Below are 26,245 nucleotides of genomic sequence, written 5' to 3'. Positions count from 1 at the left end.
CACCCCACCCCACCCCTTATGCTCTCTCTCAAAATCTTAAAAAAAACAAAAACAAAAAGAAAAACCGCTAAATTCCACTGCAATGGTCTTCATTACAGCAGAGCTGACCGGGCTGCCCTCACATGGCAGATCAAGGCAGCTTCCCTCATTCATCTAGCTGATGATTGCAAGTTATTTTGTGACTTTTTTTTTTTAATTAAAGATTTTTATTTATTTATTTTGAGACAGAGAGAATGAGAGACAGAGAGCATGAGAGGGAGGAGGGTCAGAGGGAGAAGCAGACTCCCTGCCGAGCAGGGAGCCCAATGCGGGACTCGATCCCGGGACTCCAGGATCATGACCTGAGCCGAAGGCAGTCGCTTAACCAACTGAGCCACCCAGGCGCCCCTATTTTGTGGCTTTTTGCTCAGTGAAATCCAGACCTACAAGCATGCACATACATGAAATGTTTATGTTAATTCAAACTTTACTATAAATATGAAAACAACGGAAATGATGATGCACAAGATGATCATACAAACACACTAGTGAACCACAAGTCCTGGAGGGAAGTGGGAAAGGCAGCAGGGCGGCCCCTCTCCCTGCCCCACAGGGCAGTACCCACTACAGTCCTCAAAAAAAAGGCAGGAAAGCATCATCGGCTGGAACAGGGGCTTTAAAGGGAAGCTCTTCTTAGAATCCAAATGGGCATGCCTCACGGTACAGCTAAGGGTGGCAGGACTTGTGACCTGTTTCCCTGGGCTTTAATGGCAAACCTGTCCTGTGATAGGAACAGCTGTCTGCTCAAAACCATTTCTGAAAAAAAGTTGGTTGGGACACTAAAGATGAAAAAGAATGGAGGCCCACCCCAAAGCTGTAGGGTTGGGAATAGGGGCCATCAGGGATTAGAAATCATTCCCTTGGTGGAAAGACAATGAATAGGCCCTGAGGTCGGTTCTGGGAGAGAAAACACCTCAATTTCCTTTTATTTGAGACACATAAAGCATGTTTCCTGAAGCTCTTCCCTGCTTCCACACAACCTGGGGAGGCTGAGGCTACGATCTCTAATTCTGCTTCAGGGTCTGCTGTGGATCCCTCACACCTGTCAAGGGTGCTTGCTGGTGCAGACCCCGTCCCGGTACCTGAGTCCAGGGGAAAGGACAACTGTGGAAGGGTCAGGAGTTGTGGGCCATGGAAGTGGGGCAGGCCAATGGAATGGGTGGGCTTGCAGGAGGTAGACAGGGAGATGGCCTGCAAGAATTTTTCAATTCATAGCTGGAGGGTTGCTGAGGGGAGGGTATTCTGAAAGATACCGCCCCCTCTCCAAAGTCCACGAGGAGAGAGGCTTCCTTCTCTGACTCAGGAAGGGGAGGGGCTCTCGATGTTGCCACGCTGCACTCGGTCTGGCACTTCCTCCTCCTTCTGCTCCAAATCAAAGTTCTGTGGACAAGGTTGCAGGTGAGGCCTGGCCCTGGGTCTGCCCCGTGTAGTTCTGATACTTCTAGGGGGCGCATGCACGGTGAGCATGCGTTGCCTGCAAGGGCCAGCAGGAGCCACTCTACTGGGTTATGTTCTGCATCTTTCTGCAGAGAAGCTTTATCCCGTCCAACATTTCCACTTGACCTACCTCAAGCTCCTGCAAAACCTCGTCCATGAAGTCCCGGGAGTTGTGTTTGTAAGACACAGCTAATCGAATCGCATCATTGAAGAGCTGGGGGTAGGTGGAGGTGGCGGGAAGGAAGACATGGCAGTGGGTCCCAGCGCCCTGTCCCCATCCTATGTCCACACAACACTCCACCCCTAAAGTAAGCAAGGTCACCCCTCAATTCACCTTGTCCCAACCAATATATTTTTCCCCACCAAGCCCAGGCCCATCACCTCCCCTACTGTCAAAACAAGCCATGACCCCTTCCTATCACCGCTTGCTCTGGATTGCCCACTCATGGCCCCTGCAGCAAGGCCTGTCCTCTCCCTGCAGCCAACCCTTCTCATTGCGGCTTCCCTGGTCCCTTGACCACTTGGCCTTTCCTAACCTCTGCAGTCCACCATTACCTTCACGACATTGGTACCATCAGCAGCTGAGACAAAGTACAGGGGAAGGGAGAACTTCCTGGCAAAATTGAAGCTCCTTTGGGTCATCTTTATGTCTGCTGTAGAGAGAAGGTAGGACATTGGCCTGTCCATCAAGGGAAAGGGAGAGGGTTTTGCAGAGTGGGTCACTAGAGGCCATTCCAGAAAGTGGGACAGGCAGGGGCAATCAGGGGACATGTCCTAGAAAGAGTTCATTTAACAGGGATCTGTGTCTTAGGAAGAGGGAAGATTGGCTCAGTTCTCTACTGGAAAGAGATTGACGGCAAGCAAACAAGGGCTGTATTTTGGGAAGGAGGACAGATCACTGAAGGTTTACTGTCCCAGGAATGGAGGAGGAAATGTGTGGTGGTGGGTCCCCCATGGACTGTGGACACCCAGATGCAGGGATGGCCCCACCATCAATTTTATTGGCCACCACGATGCATGGGATCTCTGGCCTGAACTCCCGAAGCTCTGTATACCAAGTGCTCAGGTTCTTGTAGGTTACTTTCCTCTGCACATCAAACACCTGCAATGAACAGAGGAAGGAAAATAGCTCAGGCGCGTCAGTGTCTGCACACCACCCCCACCTGACACACACAAGCAGGTGAGAGGCCCTGTGCCTGCCCTTCTCAGGGAAGCCCCCAGAACCTCCGGATCCAAAAGTGGCCTTTAAAATGTTTATTCCTTTTTTGTTATCTTGCCACCTAATCCTGTGTACCTATTTTAACCAAGATGTATCATTGTACTAACCAGCATAGTCTTTTGCAAACTGTAAATATTTTTGGTTTCTTCTTAGTCTATTATTTTTATTGCTTAAACTTTGTCTTGAAATTCCTTTGTGCGGCGCCTGGCTGGCTCAGTCGGTTGAGCGTCTGACTCTTGGTTTGGGCTCAGGTCATGATCTTCGGCTCGTAAGATCGAACCCCGCATTGGGCTCTGTGCTTAGCGGGGAGTCTGCTTGAGATCCTCTTCCTCTGCCCTTCCCCTCTCCACTGCACACACATGCTCTTTCTAAAATAAATCAATCTTTCTTAAAAATTCCTTTGTAATAATTTCAAATGCCTCAAAAATTTCCCTGTAGTTACTAATGTGTTTTTTTTTTTTTTAAATAAAGATTGTACTTATTTTAGAGAGAAAGAGACAGATAATGCAAGTGGGGGGCAGGGGGAAGAGAGAAACTCAAGCAGACTCCTTGCTGAGCAGAAGCCTGACACGGGGCTCGATCCCATGACCCTGAGATCAGGACCTGAGCTGAAATCAAGATCAAATGCTCAACGGACTGAGCCACCCAGGCACCCACTATTGGTGTACTCTTAATTTTAAACTTTTGTTTAATCTCTTGTTCATTTTGTATTTTAAACCTTTTAAGTCATTTTTATCTATTATTATTATTTGGAGGTGGTCTGACATCTTTATTGCTTTGGAGATGGGGGGCAGGTGCTCAGGAGCTCTTGGTGGAGCGGGCCGGCTTCCTCTTCACCGTCACGGGCTTCGGGCTGCTCAGGACGGCGCTGACCCTCCAAGTGGCAGCCGTGCGCAGATCTGGTTGGTACTTGTTCTTGCAGATCATGTGCCTGGTGCTGCTGAGGGTGGCCCGGGCTTCTTGTTGATGGTGGTCTGCATGTAGGAGGTGGCAGGTTTTTACTGGCCAGATCTGCGCTTCACGACCACCACTACACCTCTGTCTTCGGCCGCTGGCTCCACACCCACAGTCTTAAGGTGAATCGGACCCTTGAAGGGAAGGAGTTGCGAGCCCTCAGTGCTCTACGTCTGTTTGTTCCTTTCGATCAGGAAGCCGGGGCGGTTCTGTGCGACCGCCCCCTGCAGGTGCATGCACATGGCAGCAGCCCCTCTCACAACAGTGGCCGGAGTTGGAAAGACTACCTTTTATTATTATTTTGTAGCTTGTAATTTGATTAAATTTTACAATTTATAGTTTTTACCTATTTTAAAATATTAGCAATAAGCATGAGCACTGCAGACTTGCTCTAAGGGCAGGGGAGGCCAGAAGTCCTGAGATGCTTGGAATATCTGCTGTAGGGATGGGGCCCCTCAAACCTGTGGCAGGAGCCCCTCAAAGGCCAGCCTCTGGGATGGACTCACAGGCCCAAACTGCCCCAGCACAACAGTGGATCGAGGTGGACAACCCTGTAACTTGCTGGAATGGCTGCTCTTCCTTCTGAACCACCCAGCCCTTCATGGGAGCAAATGGACCTCTCCCAGCGCCAGGGGCTTGCCCTGCATGGCAATGGGCGAGGGTCAGCCAGCTGTTACAGCTGAGGCAACAGGAGGTCCACCTGGGAGGCTCCTCCACAGTACACCCAGGCCCCATTTCAACAAATGACCACGTTGTCTTGAATCCCCAATAAAGACTACTTATAAAGCACACTTGTAATGAATCCTCTGGAATCCACTCGACACCAGGCTGCCTCCCGTGACCGCCATCAGTCACCTCTCATCCATATCTGTCTGGTTTCCTGAGCTACCTCTCCTTGTTTCAAGAGCTGAGGAAGACCTGGCAGGGATGAGGAGCATCCCCGTCAGGGTTTCAAAGTGCAGCTCCCTCTGGGACTCTCAGATCCCCATATGGTCACCACAAGACTGTGTTCTAGACAGCACAGAGGAGAGGGGCTGGTTTGGGAGCAGCACCAGGTGACAGTCGAGGGGGCCTTGGGAGCCTGTCGGAGTAGGTGGCTCCTATCAGGGAAGGACTGTATTTGCCTCTTAGACGCCATGCCTGAATCTGAGGCTCTGGATGTGCTCCACCCCCGGATGGGGGTTCCTCATCCAGCCCCACTTGAAGAGAAGCTCACCCGAGCATTTTCTACATGCCAGGCCCCATGCAGCAGAGAGCTGCAGACAGGCATGTAGGAATGCTGGCAGGACAGACACCCCCAGGCCTCAGAAGACGGTCCAAATGGAGCCAATGGAGAGGTGTCAGAGGCAGGAGGAGGCTACTCCCAGAGAGAGAGTGCAGGTAAGCTCAGAGCCCCAAAGGCCAGTGCAGAATTGGAACAGACATGGCTGCGCTCTCCCTTCCCACTTCTCCAGGGTCAGAGATGTTGACTATGTGAGCCTCCAGGTGAGACTGCTGGCCTGCACTGCCCCCAGTGCCCTACCCAGTCACCTTCTTGTTCTGTCCTCTTACAGGTACTAATATTACAATTTGGAAAATTTCAAGAGATTTTGTGTTAAGGGATAATGGAGCTTGTGAATGGAGCCAGGGCTCTGGGCAGGAGGCCCCACTGACACAGACTTGCACGGCCCTCTTGCGCTTCTCTAGCTGTCCCTCAGGTCCTCTTACGGCACTTTTTACCCTGTGGCTATGGGGAGCCCCCTGAAGACTGCGTTCTAGACAGCATAGAGGAGAGGGGCTGGTTTGGGAGCAGCACCAGGTGACAGTCGAGGGGGCCTTGGGAGCCTGTCGGAGGAGGTGGCTCCTATCAGGGAAGGACTGTATTTGCCTCTTAGACGCCATGCCCGAATCTGAGGCCCTGGATGTGCTGCACCCCCTGGATGGGGACTCCTCATCCAGCCCCACTTGAAGAGAAGCTCACTCGCGCATGCTGTCGCTCAGAAACCTCCCCAGGCTGCCCTGATCCCCTCTCCCCCAGTACCCAGGCTTGGTGAGGAGGGCTCAGCACTACTGGGTCACCCCTCAAGCTTGCCCAGAGCCTTCGTCCACTGCCCAGCTGGTTTCGTACCATGATGCAGGCGTGGGCCTTGTGGTAGTAGGAGGCGTGCATGCTCTGGAACCGCTCCTGGCCTGCTGTGTCCCAAAAGTCTGCAACATGAACACAACTCTGTCTGTCTGATGCGGCTGGAGGGCAGAGAGACCCGGACACCCTGAGCATCTCTGTGCAGATCTGTGTGTGCAGAAACACAACATGTGGGGAGGACAGGGAGGAACAAAGACCACACAGCTCGTATGTGTGCGTCATCAGGACACAACGCACCTGGGTGTGCCATGGGAAGTCTGTGTACGTGTGTGTGCATGGGAGTGGGTAAGAGGGAAACACATGGCCAGGCCAGGAGGAAGGAGAATGCAGACAGGAAGTCCCAAAAGGGAGAAGGTAGGTTTCCCCATTCCCCCACCCACAAGATGCAGGGCCCTCCAAGGTTGAAACTAGGCTGACTTCCCACGTGTGTTGACCACAGATGGCAGACACTGCCAGGCAGGATGTGTGGCCTAGCCAAGCAGGAGGTAGTGACATCACAGAAAGTCAAAACCTTTTGTAGAAGATAACACTCAGACCACAATTGTTATTTCTTTACGCTGGCTAAATTAGAATACCAGGTCAGAGAGCTGGAACTGAGGCCTTGTGCGCCTCCTCCCCGCTCCCCTGGGCTCTGGGCTCCCAGGCTCCTTCCTATCACCCCTACTCTCTGCTGGGGGTCTCCCTTCCTTCCTGTCTGACTCTCTCTCATGGACTTCTCTCCCCTCCCCTCTCCTCCCCCTTGAGAGTCCATGGCCCGGCCTTGTGCTGCTCACCCACAAGGACAGTCTTGCCGTCCACCGTGGCCGTGTGCTTGTACAGGGTCAGGGCGTACGTGGACAGCTGCTGTGGCCGACTGCATTCAGGTTAAGGAACAGAGATGAACAAAAGGAAGGCAGGGAAGGTGCTTGGGGTGGGGGCACTGGTGATGAAACTGGCCCTCTCTTTTTTTTTCTGGAGTTCTTCTTATTTTAAATGGAATGAATGTTGCAGAGGATCAGCTTCAAAGATCACTGGCACAGACTCCATGGAAAGGCGAGAGGCAGGAGAAGCTGGGGTGTGTTCTGGACCTCTAAGTACCAGGGACAACACGGAATGGAATTTTACAGAGAAGCCGTCATCAACAGCCTCATGTAGTTGGAAAATGCAACCGTGGGTGTCCCAGTCCCTTTATGGATGGGGCTCTTGCAGGCCAGAGAGGAAACCCGGCCTTAAGCAGCACGTGACAATTCCAGGGAAAAAAGCCTCCAGAAGCCAGACAGCTGACAAGCTGTTTATGAACTGCCTGTGTGTGAAACCCTGACAAAAAGCCTGGGGAATGAGACTTCCTGAAGCCGCAAGGTGCGGAGAGCTTTAACCAGCAAGGGGAGGGAAGGGGGTGGGGGGAGGCAGGCGGGTGGGTGCGAAGGAGCACGTGGTATGAGGTGAAGCAAGATATACTCAGACTCCACTTTGCGGGGCGGCAGGGCAAGGGCCTGAGCATCTCTGTGCAGGGCAGGGAGTGGTGTCACTCCAGAGCTCTTTTCTGCCATGGTTCTCCGTAGATTCACCCGGGAAGCTTTTTTAAAACCATCCCGGTTGCCAGGGAGTGTCTCACTCCAAACCTAGATAACATGGACAATCCATGGGAGGAGGGAGTGGGTCCTGTTTTACAAAGTTCGTTCATACCAGAGAACTGTAAAATGTTAGCCAAAGTTTTGAGGTCACAGAGGTTACCAGAGCTAGTAAGAAGGAGGAGGTGGAGTTTGAATCCAGGCATAGGACCAGGTGCTATTAGCCATTCCACTGTCTTCCTGATAGAAAGCAAATGCAAATATGAGTAAGCTCCAAAATATGCAGCATCGATGATGTGTGCTGCCAGCTGGTAAGAAACAAGCATGAATGAAACCTGTGTGTTCACTCATCTATCCCTCCTCCCTGGACCACTGGAGTAAAGGGGTGAGCAGTGAGGTTGAGTTGGTATGAGGGGGGAAGGACCACAGGAACACAGAACACCGCAAACCTTGAAGGATACAATCCATCCATGAGAAACCTCTCCATAAGTCTGTAAGGACAGTGTGCAAGGTGGTCAGGTACATCCTCTAACCTCCCCTCCTCCTTGCCCCACGGCATCACCCCTGTCCAGGCTGATAACCTAGGGCCACCTGTGGCTCCCCTCCCCCATTCACTCCAGAGCCACAGAGTTTCCTTTTAGGACAATGTCCAGGAACTGCCCACCTACCCTCTTCCTGACTCCCTTTAAGTTCCTGGCACCCCTGAGCTCTAACACTGATCCAGCCCCCACGGCCGCTTTGCCTGAGGGCAGGGACTCCATCTTACTCCTTTTTGGGCACCGTTAACAGCTGGTCACTAATATTAGTTGAAGAAATAGAGACCTGTCTTTGGAGCTCTGCCATATATCTACACTGGAGAAGTCTGTGTGAACCATAAACTCAATAAATCTAAAAGTGAGTTTCTTTAACCCACTAACCCTGTCCCTGCCCCTGAATTATCTAGTTAGTGGCATTACCCCATTCTCCAAGCCTGGAACCTGGAATCAGAATTACTAGCCCCTCATAACAAAACAGCCTACGTTACTACACCTGTATATAGCAGTCCATGGGAGGCTCTCAGACCCACTGTTTCTGCCTCTGCATAGTGCTGACGAACACAATCACCCCTGCCTCTTCACGGAAAACTGATGCCAGGAAGGCTGTGCCTTTTGCCCAAATACCATTTCCCTAATATTCTGCAGGTCCTTCAGGGCTTTGCTCAAATGTCACCTGAGCAATGAGACCTTCCCTGATGATCTTATTTGTAACAGGCAAGTCCTGCCTCATCTTGTACTCTATCTCTACCTGAGGGCAATCACAACAGAAATAGTATTTTACTTATTGACAGTCTATTCCTCTCAACTAGAATGGGATGCCCATGAAAGCAGTTTATGGAATTTTAGTTTATTGCTGCCTAGGACAAAAAACATTTGGACTATAACCACCATGCAAACACCAGAAAAACTGTAGCCTTAGTGGGGAGCTTAGACTTCTACTTCAACAACATGACCAAGCTGCACTGGGGTCAAAGGAGGCCAAACAGGGAGCTGGAACTTTCTGTCTACCAGATGGCAGTGAGACCCCTGCCCCACTGCATGGTGCCAGTGGAGGCCCCAAGTGCTGCCTCTCTCCCTTCTGCTGGAGCAATGCCACAGGAAGCCAGCTAAAACAGAAGGGTCAAATAAGATCCAGAGTCTCATAACAGGATAGTCAAAATGTCCAAGTGTCAACGAAAAATCATTTACTGTATTAAGAATGAGGAAGATCTCAAAATGAATGAAAAAAGACAACCAATAGAAGTTTTTAAAGCAGCTGTCGTAAGTGAGCAAGTACAGAGTGCCTGAGCGGCACAGTCAGGCCGACTCTTGGTTTTGGCTCGGGTTGTGATCTCAGGGTCCTGACATCAAGCCCTGCACCGGGCTCTGTGCTTAGCACTCCGCGCAGAGTTTGCTTGGAGCTTCTCTCTTCCTCTCTCTCTGCCCCGCCCCGTGTACACATGCTAATAAATAAATACATAAATCTTTTAAAAAAATAAAGAAATGAACAACTACAATGTGCTTGAAATAAATGAAAATACAGAAAATTTCAATAATGGGCCATTTCCTAAGACCACAAATAAGCAAAACTAACCTAATATGAAACAGATCATTTGAATAGTCCTAGAACTATAAATCTCTAAGCCCAGATGGTTTCAGGGTAGAATTCTACCAAACAGTGTAAGAATTAATATCAATTTTGTACAATGTCTTCCAGAGAAGAGAAGAGGAGGGAATTCATTTTATGAAGTCAGTTTATCCTGATACCAAAACCTATCAAAGACAGTACAGAAAAAGAAAAACAACTCTACAGACCAATATCCTTAATGAATGTAGACACACAGCATTTACAACATATTAGCAAATAGAACTTGGGAACGTATAACAGAAGTTGTATACCATGACCAAGTATGATTTATTTTAGGGGTGCAAGGCTAGTTCAATATTTGAAAATCAATCAATGTAGATTACCCTATTAACCGGCTAAAGAAGAAAAATCAAAGGATCATTGTCAATCAATGGAGAAAATACATCTGAAAAATATAATACCCATTCACGATAAAACAAACAAACAAACAAACAAACCAACAGGAATAGAGGGGAACTAGTATGCCGAAAAGTACCAAATACTGGTGAAAAATATTAAAGAAGATCTGAATAAATGGAGAGACATACCATGTTTATGGACTGGAAAACTCAATATAAAAATGATGTCGATTCTCCTAAAAGTTATATAGAGGCTTAATGCAATGCCTACTAAAATTCCAGCAAGATGTTTTACAGGTATTGTCGAGATTATGAAAAATTTATATAGACAGGCAAAGGAATTAGAAAAGCCAGGGCGCCTGGGTGGCTCAGTTGGTTAAGCGACTGCCTTCGGCTCAGGTCATGATCCTGGAGTCCCAGGATCGAGTCCCACATCAGGCTCCCTGCTCAGCAGGGAGTCTGCTTCTCCCTCTGACCCTCCTCCCTCTCATGCTCTCTGTCTCTCATTGTCTCTCTCGCAAATAAATAAAATCTTAAAAAAAAAAAAAAAAAGAAAAGCCAAAACAAACTTGAAAAAGAATAAAGTGGGAAGACTCATTCTACCCAATTTTAAGACTTACTTTGGCTCCCTTAGTCAAGACTGTGTGGTGCTCGCAGAGGGACAGACACATAGACAAACGGAACAAAAGAAAGAATCCAGAAACAGCTTCACAGAAGTAGGGCCAACTGATTTTTAACAAAGGTGCAAAAGCAATTCAATGGAGGAATGACAGCCTTTTCAACAAATGATGCCAACGGAATATCTTTAAGGAAAAAAATAACCCTTTACCCTACACCCTCATACCTTAAACAAAAGTTAGTTCAAAACTGATCACAGACTTAAGTATAAAATGTAAAAATATAAAACTTTTAGAAGAAAACATAGGAAAAAGATGCTTTGGAGCCAGGGCTTGGCAAAGACCAGAGTCCATGATTTTGGTAACACCAAAAGCATGATCCGTAAAAGAAACAAGTGGCAAACTGGACTTCATGGAAAGTAAAACCTTCTGCTTTATGAGAAAGCCTGCTGTGACAGTGGGAAGACAAGCTCTAGATGGGAAGACCATGTCTGCAAAGAGCACATCGAACAAAGGCCAGTTCCTGGGAAAGTAAAGAATTACCAAAACTCTTCAGTTAAAAAAAAAACTCATTTAGAAAATGCGCAAAAGACATGAGGAGACATTTAACCAAAGAGGAATGTACACATGGCAAATAAGCCCAGGAGAAGGTGTTCCACGCCACCAAGCACCAGGGAAATAGAAACTGAGACCACGATGAGCTATCATTACACGCCTGTCACAATGGCCAGGATAAAAAATAGCAACAACACTAAATGTTGGCAAGGGTGTAGGAAAACCACGTCTTTCATACATTGCTAGTGGGAAAACAGACATTCTAGAAAAAATCTGAGTTTCTTAACAAATGAAACATATACTCACTGTATGATTAAGCCATGAAATGAAAACTCATGTCCATACAAAAACCTACACACGTGTTCACAGCAGTGTCATGTGTAATAGCCAAGACCCAGAATCAACCGAAATGTCACTTAACAGGTGACTGGAACAGTCTAGAAAACCATACTGTGGCTGTCTACACCATGGAATACTACTCAGCAACAAAAAGGAACAAAGTATTGATAGTGCAACAACCTGGATGGGTCTTAAGGTTACTACTCTGTGGAGTGAAAAAGGTCACAGGTTGTATAATTCCATTTATACAATGTTGCCAAGATGACATGATTACAGAGATGCAGAACAGATTGGTGGTTAGAGGGGTCAGTGGTGGTGGGAAGTGAGGTGGGGTGGGTGTGACTAGAAACGGGTAACATGACCAAAGTTTTGTATCTTGATGCCAATGATGGTTACAGAAACCTGCACATGTGATAAAATGACACAGAATTATACATGCACTAATAAGCCAATGCCAATGTCCTGACTTTGATGTTGTTCTATAGTTACCTAAGATACTATCACTGGAGCAGCTGGTGAAGGGTGCACAAGCCCTCTCTGTACTCTCTTTGCAACATCCTGTGAAATCTGTGTTATTTCAAAATGAAAAGTTAAGAAAAAAAAAAGCAAGCCAAAACCACACAGACAGGGAGAAGATATATGCAATGCCAACAACTGACAAGAATTAATATACAGAAAATATAAACGGCTCTGATAAGAGAACACACAAACCACCTGTGTACTAACAATATGAACAGATGAATGGATAGCAAATATATAAAAAGATGCTCAGTGTTTTAATTTAACGATTTAATCATTTTATTACAAATTAAAACAGAATGAAGTAGCATTCACAGCCCTATAGACTGGCAAAATTCAGACACCAAACATTGGGGATTTTGTGGAGCAACAGAAACTCTTATACCATCCTGGCAGGAGTGTACACGTAACATAACTATTTTGGAGAGCAATATGGGCATCTTAAAGTTTGAGCTAATCCTAAAACTAGGCAATTTCCCCGCAGGCCTAAATGTGTACCCAAGATGGTAGGCAGAAAAATATTCACTGTGGTATCGTGTTTAATATCATAAAAATGATAACATCATAAATGTTCTCAAAAAAATAGACAAGTAATTTTAGTATCAACTAGTTAAATTTACTGAGTGCTTACCACGTGCCAGACACTATGCTAGGTGCCATGACATAACATTGAACTAAACAGATGAAGATCCCTGTCTTCATGGAGCTTACATTGTAGCAGATGAAGACAGACACTAAATAAGCCCTTAAAATATATGCTGCCACACGTGTGGTCATGGCATTTAGAACAAAGGCATCACTATGATTCAATGGGGTCGAGAACTGTTCCATCAATTAATGGTGTCCAAGCAATTGAATATGCTTGGGAAAAAAATGAACCTTGAGGCCGTTAACCAAATGGTGGAGTAGGAAGTTCTAGGGGGTGAACCCCCAACTGAGATATCCAGTAAACTGGAAAAATTGATCAGAATCAACCGTTTCCGAACTCTGGAACCTGACTGGACACATAGCAAGCAGGAGAGCACTACATGAAAGCAGAGAGCTGGTCCCAGGTGGAAGAGCAACATAGGCCAAGCAGCTGCCACCACCCATCCCTCGGGCCCGCTGTGCTGACCTCGTGACCTGGGCTCCAGGAACCAGGCTAGGGCCAGGGGTGGCGGTAGAAAGACTGCCCTTAGAAAGTCTGGGTTGCATGTTTTGGACATTTAGGTCTCAGCTCTCTCAGGCTTCAGGGTTCCCTTGCTAGCATCTGTCGGAGATTTCAAGGGTTAGGAACACCTTTGCTTTTCCTTCCTTTTTTGGAGCCAGAAACTTAAGGAAATCTTTGTCAGGTCACTGTGGTCTGACCACAGATAACAGAACAGAAACATCGGTGACCACACACAACAAGGAATACACGCTTTGCAACAATAGTTTGGAAAAGTTACAAACAGATAACTCTAGCCCCAAACAAGCAGAAATCAGCAATCCCTGAGGAGTGGGAGAACATGATTTCTAAAGTTACCACATTAAGATACTCAGAATGCCTAATTCTCATAAAAAAAAAAAAAAAAGCCAAAGCAAACAAAGAAATGAGAGGATATGGCCCATTCTCATGAAACAAAGAATTGGACAGAAACAATCTCAGAAGAAATACAGACACTGGAATTATCTTAAATGTGCTCAAGGAGCTAAAGGAATTTATGGACAAAGAATTAAAGGAAATCAGGAAATGATATATGAACAAAATGAGAACATTCATAAAGAGACAGAAATTATGAAAAGGAACCCACAAAACTTCTGGAGCTGAAAAGCACATTAAATAAAAAAAACAAAACAAAACCCTCACTAGAGGGTTTCAACAACATACTTGAGCAGGCAGAAGAAAGGATCAACAAACTTGAGATAAGGCAATTGAAATTACCCAGTTGGAGAGGAAAAAAAAAAGAATGAAAATGAACAGAGCCTGGGTGGCTCAGTCGGTTAAGCGGCTGCCTTCAGCTCAGGTCATGATCCCAGGGTCCTGGGATCGAGCCCCGCATCGGGCTCCCTGCTCCGTGGGAAGCCTGCTTCTCCCTCTCCCCCTCCCCCTGCTTGTGTTCCCTCTCTCACTGTGTCTCTCTCTGTCAAATAAATAAATAAAATCTTAAAAAAAAAAGAGAAAAATGTAAAAAAAAAAAAAAAGAAAGTGAACAGGGCAAAGGAACGTGTGGGATAACATAAAGCATACTGACATATGCATCATAAAGAAAAGAGAGAGATTTGAAAAAACAATGCCTAAAAACTTCCCAAACTTGGGGTATCTGGATGGCTCAGTCAATTGGGCATCCAACTCTTGATTTCAGCTCAGGTCATGATCTCAGGGTTATGAGATCGAGCCCCGCATCAGGCTCTGTGCTCAGCACGGAGTCTGCTGTCCCTCTCCCTCCCCCTCTGCCCCTTTCCCTGTGCACACACACACACATGCTTGCACCAGGCTCTGTCTCTCAAATAAATCTTTAAAAGCAAAAAGACAAAAAAACCCAAAAAATTTCCCAAACTTGATGCAAGACGTGAGTACACACACCCAGAGGTCCACACTGAGATACATCACAGGCAAACTGGTGAAACCTAAAGATAAAATCCTTGATAAGACAAACAGCCACTTTCTCATCAGACACCACTAAAGTCAGAGGCAGTGGGATGACATATTTAAAAAGCTGTCAACCAGGATTTTCTACATCCAGCAAATGATCCTTCAAGAATGAAGTTAAGATATTTCCAGATATACAGCTGACAAGACTCATTACCAGTGGACCTACTCTATAAGAAATGCTAAAGTGAGTCTCTTTTAGATTAAAATGAAAGGACACTAGATGGTGATTTGAAGCTGTATGAAGAAATAAAGATTTTCAGTAAAGGCAGCTACATAGGTAAATATAAAAGCCAGTATTCCTGTACTTTTGGTTTGTAACTCCCCCTTTTCTTATATGATTTAAAAGGCAAATACATAAAACAATAATTACAAATCTATGTTAACCAGCACTTAATATATAAAGATGAAGTCTGCGCCGAGACAACACAAAGTGTGGGATGGAGATATCTAGGAGCAGAGTGTTTTTTTGTGCTGTTATGACAAATTGGTATTAATCAAATAGGTTGTTATAAGTTTAAGATGTTAATTGTTATCTCTTAGGTAACCACTAAGAAACGATTAAAGCATTATACAAAAAAGGAAGAAGAGAATCAAAATAGCACACTTTAAAAAAATCAAAAAACAAATAGGCAGTAGTGAAATAATTGAGGAAAAAAAGACACAGAAAACAAATAGCTAAATGGCAGAAATAAGTCCTTCTTTACTAATAATTTAAGTATCGTTGTTTCAAATGTCAATGGATAACAACTTTCCCATTAGAAGTGAGAGACTGGGGTGCCTGGGTGGCTCAGTTGGTTGGGCGACTGCCTTCGGCTCAGGTCATGATCCTGGAGTCCCTGGATCGAGTCCCGCATCAGGCTCCCTGCTCGGCAGGGAGTCTGCTTCTCCCTCTGACCCTTCCCCCTCTCATGTGCTCTCTCTCATTCTCTCTCTCTCAAATAAATAAATAAAATCTTTAAAAAAAAAAAAAAAGAAGTGAGAGATTGGCAGAATACATTAAAATACATGATCCATCACAAAAAGACTGAAAATAAGAGGAAGATAATCCATGCAAACAGTATCCAAAAAGGAGCTGGGGCAGCTCTATTACAGTCAGACAAAACATACTTTCAGTCACAAGTTATGAGAGAAAGAAGGATACTACACATTGATAAAAGTTTCAACCTATCAAGAATGTATAAACGTTATAAATATATATGTACCTTAAACAGAGTCCCAAAAGAAAGGAAGGAAACACTGACAGAAGCCAAGGGAGCTGTAGTTGGCTGAGATTTCCAACCGCATTGTCAGTAATGGGCAGAACAACTGAGACAGACCAACAAGGGAACCAAGGACTTGTACAACCCTACAACCAGTCCAACCTAACAGACGTACAGACAACACTGTACCCAACAGCAGCAGAGTACACATTCTTCTCAAGTGAACATAGGTGAGAGCATAAAGTCTTGATAAAATTAAAAAGACTGAGATCATATAAAGTATTGTTTCCAATAAGATGGAATGACAGCAGAAATGCCTAACAGAAGGAAAACCAGAAAATTCACAACTGTGTGGAAATTAAACAACACAGTATTAAACAACCAATGGGTCGGGTGCCTGGGTGGCTCAGTCGTTAAGCGTCTGCCTTCAGCTCAGGTCATGTTCCCAGGATCCTTGGATCGAGTCCCGCATCGAGTTCCCTCCTCGCATTGGGCTCCCTGCTCGGTGGGAAGCCTGCTTCTCCTCTCCTACTCCCCTTCTTTGACCAATGGGTGAAAGAAGAAATCACAAGGACAATTAGAAAATGCCTTGAGGTGAATGAAAATGAAAACACAGCTAACCAAAACTTCAGGATGAAACCAAAGATGCGCCAAGAGCAAATATTATAGCTATAAGCACATACCTTAAAAATGAAGAAAGATCTCAAATCAGTAACAGGTACTTAAGGTACCAGACACAAAAGCGCAAACTAAACATGAGCTTGTAAGAGAGAGGTAGTAATGAAGATTTTAGTGGAGAGAAATAAGAGGCTAGAAAGACAAGGGAGAACACCAATGAAAAAAAATTAGCTGTCTGAAAAGATCAACAAATCAACAAACCTTTAGCTAGGCCAAGGGAAGAGGGAGAAGACACAAATGATCAAAATCAGAACTGAAATTGGACACTAACATCAATTTTTCAGAAACAAGAAGCATTATAAGAGAATACCATGAAAAACTGTATACCAGCAAACCGGATAATCTAAATGAAATACACACATTTCTATAAATATGCAAACTACCCAACAGATTTAAGAAGTAGAAGAAAATGTGAACAGAGCAATACCAAGTAAGGAGTAATCAAAAACCTCCCATAAAGAAAAGCCCAGGACTGGGTAGCTTCACTGGAGAGTTCTACCAAGCATTTAATGAACTAACAGCAATACTTCTCAAACTTGTCCAAAAAACTGAAGGAGGGGACATTTCCTAATTCTTTCTATGAAGCCAACATTACCCTGATTCCAAAGGCAGACAATGCCGTAGAAGAAAACTGTATCTCTGAATACAGATGTCAAAATCTTCAACACAATCATCGCAAACCAAATTCATATTAGAAGGACTATACACCATGGCCAAGGGAGATTTCTCTTGGGATTTAAGGGTGGTTCAATTTAAGAAAATTAATCAACCACATCGTATCGATAGACAGAAAACCCTATATATTTATCTCAATAAATGCACAAAAAGCATTTAACAAAACCGACACCATCCCATGACAAAAACATTCAATGAACTAGCAACAGAAGGTAATTTCCTCAACAGGATAAAGGCCATATATGAAAAAACACAATTAACCTCATACTCAATTGTGAAAGAATGAAAGCCTGCTCTTCAGGTATCTGACAAGCATGACAATCTTGCTGACACGGAGTCTGGACATTCGGATAAGAACCTGACCTTAGGGGCGCCTGGGTGGCTCCGTTGGTTAAGCGACTGCCTTCGGCTCAGGTCATGATCCTGGAGTCCCTGGATCGAGTCCCGCATCGGGCTCCCTGCTCGGCAGGGGGTCTGCTTCTCCCTCTGACCCTCCTCCCTCTCATGTGCTCTCTCTCTCTCAAATAAATAAATAAAAATCTTAAAAAAAAAAAAAAAAAAAGAACCTGACCTTAGGACGCCCGCCCCAAGTTCCCACTTTGCTTTTCCCTGGCACCTTTTAAAATAACCACTTAAGGGGCGCCTGGCTGGCTCAGTCAGTAGAGCATGTGACTCTTAATCTCAGGGTCGTGAGTTCAAGTCCCACGCCGGGCACGGAGCCTACTTAAAGAAATAAATAAATTAAAAATAAATAAATAACCACTTCAATTTGAGCCAGCAAATAGTTTGTGACCCCTACCCCAACCACCTTGTACTGCTCGCTTGTGACCCAGGATGGAGGACTGGTCTTCCCCTGGCCCATTTCACTCCCACTTCTGGGATGTACTAAGTATTAAATCTTGGGACTTCCTTTGTGTGGGTATATTGAGAGTGCACCTTCAGTCAAAACAACCCCAGGGTTTTCACTTCCCCAAAGTGGGCACTCAGATGCTGAGGGAACTACCTGCTGACTGTGGGTGGGTGGCTTATGTCCCTTATCCATCAGGGACCTGACTATTTTTAATTCAATACACTAGCCACAAGAAGCCCTCAACACAAGCACCTAGGCAAGAAAAGCAAAGAAAAGGCATCCAAATTGGAAAGATGGAAGTAAAATTCCTTCTCTTCAAAGGTAACATAATTTTATACACAGAAAACTCTAAAGAATCCACGAAAAAAGTAATAGAGCAAATAAATTCAGCGAAGTTGCAAGATATAAAATCCACACACAAAAATAAACCGTATTTCTATACATTGGCAATGAGCAATATGAAAAGGAAATTTAACCAAGAAGACATAGCACTGTACACTAAAACTATAAAACACTGCTAAAAGAAATTAAACAAAACCTAAATAAATGGAAAGACATCAGTGTTCGTGGATTTGAAGGCTTACTGTTTCGAGGTAGATAACTTTACCCAAAGCAGTCAACAGATTCAATGCAATCTCTATCCAAATCCCAATGACATTTTTGCAGAAATAAAAGAACACATCCCAAAATTCATATGGAATTTCAAGGGATCCCAAGTAGCCAAAACAATCTTGTGAAAGAACAACAAAACTAAGGAACTCACATTTCCCTGAGGTCAAAACTTCATTCAAAGCTACAATAATCAAAACAGTATGCTACTGGGCATAAATATGGACATACAGACCAACTGAACATACAGCTCGGAAAGAAACCCTCACATATATGGTCAATTGATTTCTGACAAGGGTGCCAAAGACCATTCAATGGGAAAAGGAGAGTCTCTTAAATGGTGCTGGGAAAACTGGATATTCCCATGCCAAAGAATGAAGGTGGGCCCCTTCCCTCACACCATATATAAAAGTTAACTCAAAATGGATCAAAGACTTAAACTTAAGAGCTGAAACTATAAAACTTTTAGAAGAAAATATAGGACCAAATCTTCATGATTCTCCCATACGAAGAGATACATAGACCAATGGAACAGAATAGAGAGCCCAGAAATAAGCCCACACATATATGGTCAAATATTTGACCATGGAGCCAAGAATACACCATGGAGAAAGGATGGTCTCTTCAATAAATGGTGCTAAGAAAAACAGAAATCCACATACAAAAGAATGAAACTGGATCTCTATCTTATACTATTCACCAAAAACTAACTCAAAGCGAGTTAAAGACTTTTTTCAAACTGAAATGATCACCGAAATAAGCCTAGTTAACGTCTATCCCCACACATAGCTACAGAGTTTTTTTTTTTTGATGAGAAATTCCAGATTACTCTCTTAATAAGCTTTCAGATATGCAGTACAGTGTTATTAACTATAGTCACCAGGTCACACATTACGTCCCTATGACTTGTGTATTTTAAACTGGAAGTTTGTACCTTTTGACCCCCTTCACCCCCACCCCTACCCACCACCTCTGGCAGCCACCAATGTGTTGTACCTATGAACTTGCATCTTCTATTTTTATGTATTTATTTATTTATTTTTTAAGATTCCACATACACGTAAGATCATACAGGATTTGTCTTTCTCTAACTTAGTTCACTTAGAATAATGCCCTCAAGATGCATCCACGTTGTAGCAAATGGCAAGAGTCCCCTCTTTTGAAATGGCTGAGTAATATTCCATGGCACAGAGAAATGGGAGGTGTTGGTCAAAGGGTACACTCGTAGTTACAAGGCGGATAAGGTCTGAGGATCTCGTGTACAGCACGGTGAGTAGAACGAACAACACTGCACCATATACTTGAAAGCTGCTAAGAGAGGAAATCTTCAGTGTTTTTACCACACCAAAAAAAGATAACTACGTGAAGTGACGGATGTGTTAACAAACCTTATCGCGGCAATCATTTTGCAATAATATGTTTGTTAAATCATCACGTCGTACACCGTGACAATCTTAAATATCAATTACATCTCAAACATTTTCTTTAATTTTTTAACAATTTATTAAAATTGTTTCTGTTCATCAAACTACACCAGTAATAGAGTGAAAAGCCACAGACTAGAAGAAGGTTGGATCATTGGTCAAATGTCTGAAGATATTCCTCCAAGTCAATAATAAAAAGACAAACAACCCAATAAAGACGGGCAACTAGCTTAAACAGGCATTTCACAGAGGAGGATTTCCAATGACCAATAAGCATCAAGCATCAATAATTGAAAAGGTGCTCTTCGTAATTAGTCATGATTCTAGAAAGTCTTAAATATAATCTCTATGAATAATCAAGCTTGATAAATGTGCTGTCAAAATGTTTCCTTACTACTTTTTTTTCTCTCCTTTTTCTATTGATGATTGAGAGGAACAGCTATTCTGAGCCTGGTCAGTCATCCAGTTAAAACATTATTCAGACTTGGTCAGTCCTCTGCTCAAACCAGCCCATGTTTTTCCATTTCTTTCAGTTCAAAGCCTCCTCAGATCCCAAGGCCCTCTTCCATTTGCTCTCTTCTCTCCCACTGCCTTCCCGCTGCTCCCTCTGTTCCAGCCACTGGCCAGTCCCTCTAGCTGAAATGCTCCTCCCCACGCATGGCTTGTTCCCTTGCCTTCTTCAAACCTTTGCTCAAATGTCACCTTCACAAATAGGCCTGCCCTGACCCCTCTCCTTAGACTACAACTGCACTTTCCCCCACATATTAAGGGCCACTCCTTATCTGTCTATAAATTGAACACATTCTAGCTATGATTTTATATTTCTAAGATTTAAACTGTAGCTTCCCTTGTAGAAAGATAATAGATTCTGTTTATAATTGAAAAGAAACAGCATCCATATTATAAAGAAAATACACCACTTTCTTACACGGAAGTAGGAAAATCTCCCAGTGAAATTACTGCTGTCAGAGGTCCAGAGGGATGTGCTCAGATACTGCGCTGAGAGACCATGCGCTCCTGAAGTGGAGGAGGAAGGCAGAGCTCAAGAGACTCGTCCCATCAGAGCGGGCCATGGAAGAGTGATGGTCCCTACCCTCCTGTCCCAGAAGCATGTGAAGTGTCACAGGTGCCGCACCCCTCTCTGGAGGCCCCTTCCCCAGGCATCCAGCCCATCTCCTCCTGGCCCTTGGGGATGATAAGGCATGGGACATGGGTCAGGCTGTGTGTATCCCACTCCCTAATCTCCCCTAGTCAACTCCAGTCTGTGCTTACACCACGCGCCCTAGCAGGGTGTGCATCTTTGCCCTCTGTGCACAACGGTGGACAGTGATCCAAGAGAGAATGACACCCTAAAAGCCATCACCCAAAAAAGGCAATGCATCTGGAGCTAACCATTCTGTTTTTGAACAAAGATTTGTCTTTATTCATTTTCTTCATCAGGTCAAACTAGTGGCAGACGGGAAGATAAAACTAAGACCCACTGAAGACCTACCATGTGTCAAATGTTGGGCTAGTCACTTAGGAAACATTGTGAAGTAAGCCTTGTTATCCTTCCACCACTCCCCCCCCCACACACAAACAAAGGGAGGCCAGGAGCTTAAGTGGTTGAGTCAGGGGGCAAACCATATCTGGAGCTAACCTCTGAAAGAGCGGATAAGGAAAGGCCATGTTTTGATATTAAGCAGAGGGAGCATCTGGGTCCAAAGAAATCTTTAAGAAAGGCAAGGCCCGAGGGGCACCTGGGTGGCTCAGTCGGTTAAGTATCTGCCTTCGGTGCAGGTCATGATCCCAGGGTCCTGGGATCAAGCCCTGCATCAGGCTCCCTGCTCAGCGGGGAGCCTGCTTCTCCCTCTGCCTCTCCCCCTGTTTGTGCTTTCTCTCTCTCAAATAAATAAAATCTTTTAAAAAAATCTATACACACAAAAGAAAGGCAAGGCCCAAAATAGCCTGAACTCCGCCCCCGCAAAAGGGGAAGACGGTTTCTTGAGCTGTAGAAAGAGAAGCTACAGAGGGAGTATGGGTTTCTCTCGGTACTGGTCAGCAATGCCCAGGGGTACAGAAAATGTGAGGAAAATGTATGGAGGACCGGCAGGGCCTCCAAATGACATGGTTATAAGTGGGCACACAGAGAGGGCCTTTTACTGATCACCTAGAGCAGGGTCTGACCCTGTTAGTACTCAGCACTTGTAGAGTGAAATGTCTATTAAAGTGGACCCAGGCTGGACAATCAGATCATGAGCTGGCCAGGTCAGAGATCGTTAGGGGGGAACATCTTGCAGTAGCATCCAACTCAGGAAGGGGGTACGTGCAGGAGTGAAGGCAGTGAGAGAGCTATGTCATTAGAACCCATCCTCAACAGAGGCTTGGGGGGCCAAAAACACAGACACAAAGAGGAAATGGAATCAAGAGGTATGAACCTGCTGCATGAGAAAGAACAGCACCGCAGAGAAAGCCTGGTGCTTCTGCCCCACAGCCCTGCTTGTTTTCCAGATGCTGTGGCCATAGAGACCAATGCTGTGCTATTTGAAATCCTGCTAACCTCCTGGATTCTTTTTGTTGTTGTCCTTAGCGAGGCTTGTAAGAAAGCAGCATTGAACTTTGGGTTGGGCAGTGCTGAGGAAGCAGGCAGGCCACCTTGGGCCTCACACCAAGCTATGCTCTCCAAAGCCCCCACCTGCTCTTTATCCGCCCGCCATTCCTGCTCTGTTGCTGGGAAACACTACACTTGGCTGGGAAATAGGGGGTGTTCTTTACTGTGCAATCTCCCCAGACTGCAACTGTTGAGGATGGTCAAAGCAACTGTAAAACACTAAACTAGATCTGCAATGCATGCATATGGGGTGGGGCAGAGAGAATGTGAATTTAGGAAGATGGCCTAAAAACCAGCAAAGCCCCTGGAATCAATGGTGAAGCTTCAAGACAAGGTAGCTCTGGAGCACCTAGGAGACAGGACTCAAGCAGATGTCTGGTCTACCTTCCTGCTGTGAAGGCAGACAAGGACATGCACTGCAGAGTCCCCTTCAACTCACCAGGTGGGGAGTCCCAAACTGTGCACATGGGCAGTGGAGTCAGTTAAGAGTCAGCCAATCTCCAGGCTGACCACAGTCAGTCCTCATTTCCTTCCACTCTGCTTCATCTTGGGGAGCTCCTCCAAGAAGGCATCTGTACCACCTCCAATCAATCTGTCATTGGTCTCCATTCCCACTCGCAGACTCTCGGCCCACACAGAACATGCAGGATCCCTCAGCTCTTACCGCCTCACCCTGGACTGCTTCAGTAGTCTCCAGGGTGAGCTGTCCCATATGTGCTGCCAAGACTCCTGAAGAAAGCTCTATTTACTCAGTCCTTATGACTTGCTCCCCCTTCCCCAACACACACAGCTGCTGTGATCCCCCTTGTTCCCCCCACACACCTGGGCTCCAGCCAAGACTACTCCCTTATCACCCCTATAGAAGCCATGCTCTTCTGTGCCACCCCGACCTGCTCTGGGCCTAGTCTTCCTTCTCTCATCTCCCAACATACTTGGACTTGCCCACAGCGCTGTCCCCTAGGCAGATGATCTTCACGTTGTCATCAGCATCGTATTTCTCTTGGTTGAGCTCACAGGGTTTGGCTTTGTCGCTGGCCATTGGCTTCTGGCCGTTCAGCCCGGGGAAGGTGTGTGCGTGTGGGGTCTTGTCACTGTCTGGGAAGATCAAGAAGAGGCTACTGTTAAAGAGATGAGAAGTTTCGGGCGCCTGGGTGGCTCAGTCGTTAAGCGTCTGCCTTCGGCTCAGGTCATGGTCCCGGGGTCCTGGGATGGAGCCCCACATGGGGCTCCCTGCTCCGCGGGAAGCGTGCTTCTCCCTCTCCCGCGCCCCCTGCTTGTGTTCCCTCTCTCGCTGTCTCTCTCTGTCAAATAAATAAATAAAATCTTAAAAAAAAAAAAAAGAGATGAGAAGTTTCCTCAACTAAATCTACTTTTTCCCCTTCCTGGACAGGAGAGAGAAGCTGATGAGATCAAGGCCCAAGGACACACTTCCATTCCTCTCTATTCACTACCAACCCGGCCGCCACTTGCTGAACTGTGGGGTTGTAATCCTGTCCCCACCCAAATCCTCTTTGGGTGGTTTACTCTATGTCATCTCCTTACTGCAGCTATGTTCAGGGCCACACCTCCTACTCCCACCTGGAAAGACTATTTGACAAGTTGCACATGGGCAAGCTTTCTCCCCAGTAAAACAGGACAAAAGAACAATCAATGTGAGACAGAGACAGTGTTCTGTAGACCTAAGGTCTTCTCAGTGAATGACAGACCACACAGCCAAAGACATCTAATGTGCATTCCTGATCACCTACCTCATGCCTCCACCTTCCCCTTCACTTTTCACCCTGCTGCAATCAGTAGCTGCCTTTTTCTCTCTCAGTGTGGGCATTCTGCAGACCCTCTTCTCTAGGGTTATTTCAATCTCTACTAGTTTCAAGTATCTCCTAAATAGTGATGACGCCAAATCTGTACCTGCACCGAGACTGCTTCCCTTGGCAGCAGACTCAGGCAATTGCCTACCAGATTTGGACTAGTAGATTCTGCCACAGAGGGACAAATAACATATGAAAAACGAATACTTAATTCTTGCCCACTCCAAACATTAGTCATCACATTCTTCATCTGTACAAGACATCACCCGCCACCCGGTGCGAACACCTAGGTGTGACATCATCTCTAGCTCTGTTTCTTCTCTCCTCACTGCCAAATAGAAGTTTTCAAACTGTACCAAGAACACGCAATAGCACAGATTCTGAGTCAATTAGGCACAGAGAAATGCTGGCTTCAGGCTCTATTCACCATGAGCAGACCTTGCGCTGGGTTCAGAGGAAAGGAGACACAATGTTGGCGGAGTCTACTGTGGCAAGAGGTAGGACAGGGGTGTGCACAGCGTCGGGGTGGGAAATGCCAGCAGGACCCAGAGTTCCCTGACTGTAGCACTGCTCAGGTCCGGACTGAGCCTTGTTTACCCGGGTACCGTCAGCCTCATGACCAGTGGTTGGCAAGTGGTAGATGGTTGGTGAGCACAGGGAGGGGCTGCCCCTTCCATCTCCCCCCTGGAGCAGACTGACCTGTTCCAAAGCCAAACCCTGACCTAAACTCCAGGGTCGAAGACCTTCAACAGCTGTCGCTGTCCTCCCCATCCACTTCGCAAGCTCTCTTTCATTCAACCCACATCTTTTGGGCACCCAACACATCTGGGAACCAACCTTCCCTGTCAGGCTGGACTGCCCTTGCCCTCACACCGCTGCGTGAACCCAACGATCCGTCCTTCTCCCGCCCAGGGCCCAAGGACGGTGGATCCCAAGGCTGGGCCTGCCACCTGAGGGAAACGAGGTACGACCCCGGACTCCGCAGGTGGGCCCGCCGGTGGCCAGCCATGGCCCAGTCGGCGCCCGTCCCCCGTCCCACCCCGCCCCGGTCCCCGTCTCACCCCGCCCCAGTCCCTGTTCCGCCCCGTCCCACCGCGTCCCGGTCCCCGTTCCGCGCAGCCCCGGTCCCGCTCCACCCCGGTCCCCGTTCCGCCCCGCCCCGGTCCCGCTCCAGCCCTGTCCCCGTTCCGCCCCGCCCCGGTCCCGCTCCAGCCCTGTCCCCGTTCCGCCCCGCCCCGGTCCCGCTCCACCCCGGTCCTCGTTCCGCCCCGCCCCGGTCCCGCCTCGGACCCCTCGGGCCAGCCGGGGTTCACTCGGCGCCGCACTCCGCTTCCGGCTCGGTTCGCGTCTTCGCAGCTGCTACGCAACCGCGCAAGGACCCGCAGGAGGGCTGCCCGGCCGGAGGCCTGAAGGACCCCTCCGGGGTACGGGCTGGCTAGCGCGGTGCCGGGAGGGAGTGCGGTAGACGCCCGCGATTGCCGGGGCTGGGTGGGGCATGTTGGCTGCAGGGTCGGCGGGCGGTGAGGGGCGGGCCTCCTGCGATGGTGAGGTGCGCGGGCACGGGTAAATGCAGCTGGGTCGTGTTTTCCTTTTGGTGTAGGAATTTGTAGTTTGTGGGTTTTTCATTTGTTCTTTATTAAAATATTTAGAAATCCCAGGGCGCCTGGGTGGCTCAGTCGGTTAAGCCGTTGCCTTCAGCTCAGATCATGACCCCAGGGTCCTGGGATCGAGCCCCGCACGGGGCTCCCTGCTCAGCGGAGAGCCTGCTTCTCCCTCTCCCCCTGCCCCTCCCCCTGCTCACTCTCTATTTCAAATAAATAAAAATCCTAAAAAAATGTTTAGAAATCCCGTACTTGACAGAAAGTTTCCTCAATTATCAGTGGCTTTATGAAGCAAAGAGTACAAGTAAACATGGAAAGTGCGAAAACAAATTTGCATTTGGTTTG

The 26,245-nt window shown here is 46.6% G+C and overlaps 1 protein-coding gene, 1 long non-coding RNA gene and 1 other non-coding gene across 9 annotated transcripts; 1 reads left to right on the top strand and 2 right to left on the bottom strand.

Moving 5' to 3' along the window:
* Positions 1–448: 448 nt before the first annotated feature.
* Positions 449–25,710, bottom strand: RABL2B (RAB, member of RAS oncogene family like 2B). 7 transcript variants are annotated; one of them, XM_006735368.3, is made up of 9 exons: positions 25,590–25,710; positions 23,424–23,586; positions 7,783–7,812; positions 6,545–6,624; positions 5,757–5,836; positions 2,467–2,578; positions 2,032–2,129; positions 1,607–1,690; positions 449–1,419 (listed from the first exon to the last, which is right to left on the bottom strand). In XM_006735368.3, exons 2-9 carry the CDS (start codon positions 23,528–23,530, stop codon positions 1,339–1,341), a joined length of 672 nt encoding a protein of 223 aa, XP_006735431.1. In that variant the 5' UTR covers positions 23,531–23,586; positions 25,590–25,710; the 3' UTR covers positions 449–1,338. The 7 variants fall into 7 exon arrangements, with proteins under 7 accessions (XP_006735431.1, XP_081678886.1, XP_081678889.1 ...); XM_081822760.1 differs by lacking the exon at positions 25,590–25,710 and adding an exon at positions 25,137–25,324 and having other exon boundaries at positions 2,032–2,126; XM_081822763.1 differs by lacking the exon at positions 25,590–25,710 and adding an exon at positions 24,727–25,130.
* Positions 14,158–22,920, bottom strand: LOC145721946 (uncharacterized). The gene is made up of 2 exons (XR_014145986.1): positions 20,830–22,920; positions 14,158–19,785 (listed from the first exon to the last, which is right to left on the bottom strand). It is a non-coding gene; the product is annotated as an uncharacterized LOC145721946 (long non-coding RNA).
* On the top strand, positions 17,660–17,732 carry TRNAK-CUU (transfer RNA lysine (anticodon CUU)). The gene has a single exon. It is a non-coding gene; the product is annotated as a tRNA-Lys (tRNA).
* Positions 25,711–26,245: the final 535 nt, after the last annotated feature.

Source organism: Leptonychotes weddellii, chromosome 5 (genome assembly GCF_054177405.1).
Source record: "Leptonychotes weddellii isolate Sample4059 chromosome 5, ASM5417740v2, whole genome shotgun sequence".
Classification (NCBI taxonomy): Eukaryota; Metazoa; Chordata; class Mammalia; order Carnivora; family Phocidae; genus Leptonychotes; species Leptonychotes weddellii.
This window is presented reverse-complemented; position numbering and strand designations above follow the sequence as displayed.

Coding starts and splice junctions, on each gene's coding strand:
- RABL2B (XM_081822760.1), bottom strand. CDS start 25,308: ATGGCTGGCCACCGGCGGGCCCACCTGCGGAGTCCGGGGTCGTACCTC. Junction 1,691..2,031: donor ATGGTACCAATGTCGTGAAG/GTAATGGTGGAC, acceptor ACCTACCCCCAG/CTCTTCAATGATGCGATTCG. Junction 1,420..1,606: donor AGGTTTTGCAGGAGCTTGAG/GTAGGTCAAGTG, acceptor CCTTGTCCACAG/AACTTTGATTTGGAGCAGAA.